This window comes from Musa acuminata, chromosome BXJ1-4 (assembly GCF_036884655.1).
Source record: "Musa acuminata AAA Group cultivar baxijiao chromosome BXJ1-4, Cavendish_Baxijiao_AAA, whole genome shotgun sequence".
NCBI classification, from domain to species: Eukaryota; Viridiplantae; Streptophyta; class Magnoliopsida; order Zingiberales; family Musaceae; genus Musa; species Musa acuminata.
The window spans coordinates 33929665-33936427 of NC_088330.1; the positions used below are offsets into that span (position 1 = coordinate 33929665).

General features: G+C 36.2%; 1 protein-coding gene across 3 annotated transcripts; it reads right to left on the reverse strand.

Annotated features, from left to right (window-relative positions):
- Window positions 1-662: 662 nt before the first annotated feature.
- Window positions 663-5330, reverse strand: LOC135585942 (serine/arginine-rich splicing factor RS31-like). 3 transcript variants are annotated; one of them, XM_065175802.1, is made up of 6 exons: window positions 5243-5330; window positions 4956-5091; window positions 3068-3180; window positions 2236-2468; window positions 1123-1371; window positions 663-941 (listed from the first exon to the last, which is right to left on the reverse strand). In XM_065175802.1, the coding sequence occupies exons 2-6, from the start codon at window positions 5059-5061 to the stop codon at window positions 908-910; spliced, it is 735 nt and encodes a 244-aa protein (XP_065031874.1). In that variant the 5' UTR covers window positions 5062-5091; window positions 5243-5330; the 3' UTR covers window positions 663-907. The 3 variants fall into 3 exon arrangements, with proteins under 3 accessions (XP_065031874.1, XP_065031872.1, XP_065031873.1); XM_065175800.1 differs by having other exon boundaries at window positions 2236-2471; XM_065175801.1 differs by having other exon boundaries at window positions 2236-2471; window positions 5193-5262.
- Between the last annotated feature and the right edge of the window lie 1433 nt (window positions 5331-6763).

Sequence of the window (6763 nt, forward strand, 5' to 3'; positions counted from 1 at the left end):
TTTTTCCTGCACGGCTAAATGAAGCCTTGACATCTCAAAAGCAACGGTTCCAATAAATACACGATAAGTGATATAGAATATAATAAATAAATTTCATAAACTCTCAATTCTGAACAATCGTGTAACAAAAGACACCAAACCACCAGAGTCAAACAGACACCTCAAGCGCCAAGACTCATATGACACACCACTATAAAATACAAAGATGAACCATAAAAGCAATACAATAAATGGTCGGATTCAAATCCATATAGAAATCTTTAAGTATCACATTTATTTACTACTAAATCTTAAGCATAATTATTTATTATAAAATATAAAATTTAAATACCGAGGTAGTAGTACTCGTGATTTTTAAAAACACACACCACAAACACCGTCCACACTCAAAGGCAACTCCAACGTTTTGAATTGAACCAAACACCAGGGAAACTGAACCCAGATGTATGAGCAAATCATGCTCACTAGAACATCCATAAAGGGCAGAGGAAAAAACTGGACAATGGCCTCCGTCCAATTGCTTTGGTTTCATGGTTACAATCCTCATCGTTGGTTACATCGTGGTTATCCAGCATATTCCATCACAACCACATCGTGGTTATCCAACCACAACAACACTAGGCTTGTATTCGAGTGTTCCTAGCAGCTCTTCATAACAGGAATTAAACGGGCAAATATAAATGCTACCAGCATTCCAAGAGGTTAAAACAGCTAATACACTGAACAAGTTGCCAGCAAAGAGTCACCCAACATAACAATCATCAGATTTTAAGTAAAGAAACTAATATCTAGCCATGACATTCTATGCAGTATCATATGCATAATATTTAGGATGTCTAAAAACGACAAGTGCAATCAACAACAGAACCAGCACAAAATTTCTTCATTCACATCCCCTGCATGATCTTCAAGTCCTCGATCTTCGACCAGGAGGAGAGCGGCTGTGATCCAGAAAAGCAGATGCGATCAACAAGTTGAGCAATGGAAATATGTCACAGTGGAATTTTAAAAACAACCTACAGAATAAAAAGCTTGAGATACTCTTATCAATATGCCATAAATGTCAATCTCAAATGCCTCCGACTACAAACACTTCATATCTCAACGATTTGTGGTCCTCACCTTCGATAACGACCATACTCCGGACTCCTATCATGCGAAGGACCATTGTATCGGTCATAGACAGGACTCCTTGCACGTCCATAATCAGGACTAGGTCGATCCCTTCGGTATCCTGGGCTGTCAGAGCGTCCATATGCCCTATCGTCCTGCTTCCCATAACCACCTCGGCTATCACGCACGTCACCATGATCACCATCATCATCATCCCTAAAGGCGTACTCAACTGTTACCATCCTATCCAATATCTTGCTGCCAAACCAAAAGGTTAAAAAAAAGGATATAGTCAGCACAATCCTGCAAAAATGCATATTTCAGTTAAAGAAGCTGCAAGAAATTAGCAACTCGGCCCCTCCTTTTTTTGCAGCAGCTCCCAGCCGCAAATGACAACTTATTGTGATTTTAACAGGGAAAACTAAAGTTCTTAAATGGGTGGCTGAGTTATTTTTTAATTTCATTTAACTGCACTCTGTTAACTTCATCCTGAATTCTGATGCATTGCAAAGTTGATTGTTTGCTAGTACATGGTACATGAATGAAGCATTAACACAAAATTCAGAATTATAGGAGATATGTTTAATAAATTAAGGAAAGAGAGAACAAGGTTTGATTAAAAAATCATTCATAACAATATGTTCTTAATGCACTTCTAAAATAAAAGGCTAAGATTCTCCAACTAATGATTATGAGAACGCTAGAAAACATCAACAGAGGAAAACATATTTACCATGTTGAAAATATGTTCTAACGTAGTGCTGTTTGAGAATGAAAAAGAGATTGTCAGAATTTCACACTTCAAGCCAAAATGTCGCTAGCATGAAGACAAATAATCAAAGCATCAACAGTTGCTTCAAAAGTAATTATTGAAATTGCATGTAAAGTATCATGATCAAGTGAAGACATATTTGCAGCAGTCACTGCAATATGAATTAGCAGTCCCTGCAATATCATTTACATATGCAGATAAAAACTGGGCAAACATCCATGAATACCATACACATCATGCTAATTTTACTACTGAGGATGACGAGGGAAACCATAGTCATAGATATCAATTCACACGAAACTGGTGGAAAAAAATTTAGGGCATAAAAGATCAGAGCAGAAAGAACGAACCTAAGGTTGGTGCATTCAAGGGCTTTTGTGGCTTCCTCCTGGGTTTCAAACTGAACAAATGCAAAGTTCCTTCTGATCCGAACATTTAAAATCTTCCCATAAGATTCGAAATGCCTTTCAATGTCCCTGACCCTTGTATGAATTGGGTCAAAATTGATAACAAAAAGAGTTCGAGTAGGCCTCGTGTTTGCTGCTGGCCTGGAACCATCACGATCCCTTGGTCCACGTCCTCCCTGCTGAAAAATTAGACCCAGTACAACAACAGATCAGCACAAGTTAGGGTGAGATAATATGAAAATTTTGAAGACACCAAAGTTGTCAGGGTCAGTCAGCTCATAGCGTAAATTGTACTTTCTGGATCAAAACCAATATCTGTCTGACTCATACCACGGGAACAAAAAATTTAGGTACATCGAAACCCTTGCCAAAGCAGGGTATTAATGGGAGCCTTGTGCCTGGGACAATCCTTTGGTGAATTTTTGACTCAACCAGAATTTGACCATTTTTTCATTTAGTGAGGCATGACAAACAACCCAGTCAGCTTCATAATAGTGCCACAAGACCTTGAAAAATAAAATAATATGCTGGTTGATGCTTTTCAGGTATCCATCAATCGTCATATGCGCATGTATATACACACACACACACACACACATCAAATCTATAAATCTTTGATTTATGATGCAACCTTTGTTTATGATCCTATGAAGTCCCTTAAGAGATTCATGATCAAATCATGATCCTGAAACATCAGCAGATAATACATCTATTCAACTGCATTATAAATATATTATGGTTGTATACAGAAAATTTTAGTCAGAAAGCATATTACCTTTGACCACTCGACTGACAGCCTGCGTCTACTATAACCAAAAGGTATACCATCAAGCCTATGAATGGCATCTTCAGCATCACGCTCATCCTCAAAATAAACAAAAGCATATCCTGCCAAAGACAAATATAATTATATTGAGAGCAATAAAATTTCGTTGGTACATTTTCATTTTTCTCTTAACAGTATCACATGCAAAACTGATTTCTTAAGCTTGAGGAAAGCAAGAAATATCAGAAATACTACACCTGCATTTATCTGTAGGTCTGATGAACCTTAAGAATGTGAAAAATGGAGATCTGATATGATGGCAACTAAAACATGATTTCGTATATGTAAAACCAAGGTAAGAAGTCATTGCTGAATATGCTTCCCCCGAATAGAGCAAGCGTTCAATTGGCATGTAATGATGATATCTGAGGGCATGGCATGATGATACAATCTGAAGGCATGGCATGATGATATGATCTGAAGGCATGGCATGATGGTACGATTCTTCAACAATCAAGCTTGGGCAACAACTTTAAGCAAAGCAGATCCTAACATGTGTTTGTTTGATGCAAATGAAGAGTGGCGGTTGCATAATGGAGGAGTTGATGTTCTGAAAGAAAGGTTTCCTTTGACATGGATGGTTTTTGCATGGAACTTGGAGAGCCTAGAAAGAGCTCAGCGTCCTTAGTAGTTCCTGCATCAAAGCAAACTTTTAAATATAGGCATTCTTCACAGAGGTATTACAGTTCTGGTCTTCTCAAGACAAAACACTCTGTGATGTGACATGTAAAGCAACCCATGCTGTGAGTGGATGCAATTTAATAGCATTTTTGTTAAACTTTTGAAACATCTTATCTTTGTGCATTCTGGAAAGATATCAAAGCAACCTCCAGCAATATATTTGGTATGTTTAACAAAGTAATGAAGAATACCGTGTTTAGAATATTTTGTTAAAATTGATAATGTAAGGTTATTAACATTGCAATTGTCCTCCAGAACCAAAACTCATCAAAACTACACAGGGATCCCTTTTTACGATATACTTAATTTTGCTTGTGCCCTGTCAATTATCTACATTGTTAAAAAACAGTGACTCACCTATAACCTTAAAAGCTCATTATCTAAACTAAAGGTAATCAACAGATAAGAATTATATGATCTTGTAATTTATATGTGCATATATTGCTTCGGTTAGATTATATAATGATATCTAAGATACACTGCTGTACGACAGCAACACCTGTATTATCATATATTTGTCAGTTAAATGCTCATTCTTCTACCATAAGATTATGTTAAAATGGTTATTTTATGAAAACATGTGCATTAACTTAAACTTAGATGGTGACACTTGAGCTTTTCACCTGATAACCGATTAGACAAGAAAAAAAAAAGCAATAATCTCTTGGGATTGTTTAATTTATTCGACAACTACGAGCTCTGACTCCAAGCAGATCAATAATAAAAGAACAAAATATGTTGCAGCAACTGTGTTTTAAACTGTCATCTAATTTCCATGTGGAGCAACAAGAATGGCATGTATACTTTTAAGAAAACCAGCAGCTTCTCCCAAAGAAAGAAAATGGTTAGTCACGTCTACAAAATTTTTACCCTAAGATAGGCTTTCTTTTAATCTTTCCAGGAACCTCATAAACCACAATGCTCCTCTGCTAAAAAGGTTCTATAGGAGCACCCAAAAAGATTCACCAAATCTCCTAAAAGCACAGACTAACACCATAAAATAAAAACCAACCATGGTTAACACCGTTTTTCTCCAAGAAGGTTACTTGAGACAAAACTCCACAAAAGAGGGAGGCAGCCACTTAAACCCTTCCGGCTATTGAACGTGAGCAAAACCAAACAAGAAGAAAGGAAAAAGAGAAGGGGAGGAATCTACCAGACTTCATGTCGATGCGATCTACCCTTCCATACTTGGAGAAAAGCCGATCGAGATCGGAATGGCGAGTATCGCTCTCCAGATTTCCAACGAAAACAGGCCTCATCGTTCCGAACCGATCACGAAGGAAGCAAATCTGCGTGCGAGGTATATTTATAAGAAGCAAGAACCAAACCGATCAACAAAGGTACTCGAACATCAGATTCGACATCGAACGTCGTAACGAAGAACCCTAACCGAAGGAAAAGAAGTCCAGAACAAACGACCGTAGCAAACCCTAATCGTACCAAGAGATGCGAGGCGACCAGCCAAGGATAAAAGAACGCCTTCCGATGAGGGGCGCTAAGCCGTCTTAAATCGAGTAGTGGACCGACTTTGACGCTAATTGGACACAGCCCAAACCCAATTGGGAACTACAGCGGGGACCACTAGTTGGTCAAGCAAGACGTTACGCATCACATCGAACCTGGACGGTCATTGGAGAACAAATGGGGCCACTCGTGGGGACCACTATCGGCTTCCAGTCACAGCCCAACCACAATTCGTCGCAACGTCAACATCTAAGAATATTAGATTGATAATGACGACGACATAATGCTAATAATTTGTGTAAATTTAATTGCAGGTGTATAAACTGTAATTAAACCCCCCCAAAAAAAAGCTTTTTCTGTTAATTCGCTCATAATAAAAAAGCATAGTGTTTAATGACCAATCTAAGAATATTAAAAAATAATCAATTCAACAATTACTAATCTAAGAATATTAGACAAATCTAAGAAATAAATTTTGTAAAAACATTATGTTGATATTCATAGTGTTTTTGTTTTTAGCAATACAAGAAAAAACTATAACACAGTAAAAAAAACATAGTGTTTTTGTTTTCAACAATACTACAAAAATACTATTAACAGAGTAGAAATATAATATAATATTTTTTGTATGTTTTTTAGGTATTGCTGAACATATTATAACATAGTGTAGAAATATTGTAACTTGACTAATTCATAGTGTGGACCGATTCATAAGAAAAATAAGAAACCATTTCTCTTTCTTCCGCATTGAACCTCGATGAACAGTCAAAATTTTTCTTTAGTTGATTCCAGACCATTAAGTGGATATAAAAGATGAACTATTGAGAGAAAGGAAAGCACAGAGCAACTTCATTGGAGTCATATATTAATTTGATATTGCATGATGTGACAGTGGTTTTGGGTGTTGATAATCTAAATCCCACTTCCAATTCCATGGTGGTACTGTCGATCATAAATATTTATGTGCTGATTTACAAGTTTTTTCATGGGAATCTATTCCCAAACACCAATCATGAACAGCTATTTGCAGAAACTCATTCTACATATATGCAACATCTATTATCTTGGTTTGTACTCTTCACTGGTGTTCATGTAGTTTCAGCTTGATCAGTAAAACATAATTCAAGTTCCTCACTGTTTTCTTTTCTTAGTTTTTAATTGGACAGAAGAAGGTGGTCAAAACATATATACATGAAATTTGTAAAAGATTTAAATGATACCATAAAAACCATCCTTATACTTTTGTTAGGTGAAAATTTTTAACATTAAAATTTAAAATCAAACAATAATATATCAAAATTAGCATACGTACCTTTTAATGTTATTCAAAAGAAATTTATCTGATCTATGAGTGTATTGTTATCGGATCTAAAAATTATAATAATATCGATTTACAAGAGAACTACACTTGTCTTCTCATCTATTCTTATCACTCACAAAATTATGGGTGATAGATTTAAGCACAGAAAAAAGAATATCTATAATTTCTCAGTGGTT

What these genes read in the sequence shown, in the direction of transcription:
- LOC135585942 (XM_065175800.1), bottom strand. Translation starts at nt 5,061, where the DNA reads ATGAGGCCTGTTTTCGTTGGAAATCTGGAGAGCGATACTCGCCATTCC. An exon ending in CTTGAATGCACCAACCTTAG is followed by an intron (nt 1,372 to 2,235) that starts GTTCGTTCTTTC and finishes TTGGTTTGGCAG; the next exon opens with CAAGATATTGGATAGGATGG. An exon ending in GAGTATGGTCGTTATCGAAG is followed by an intron (nt 942 to 1,122) that starts GTGAGGACCACA and finishes TCTGGATCACAG; the next exon opens with CCGCTCTCCTCCTGGTCGAA.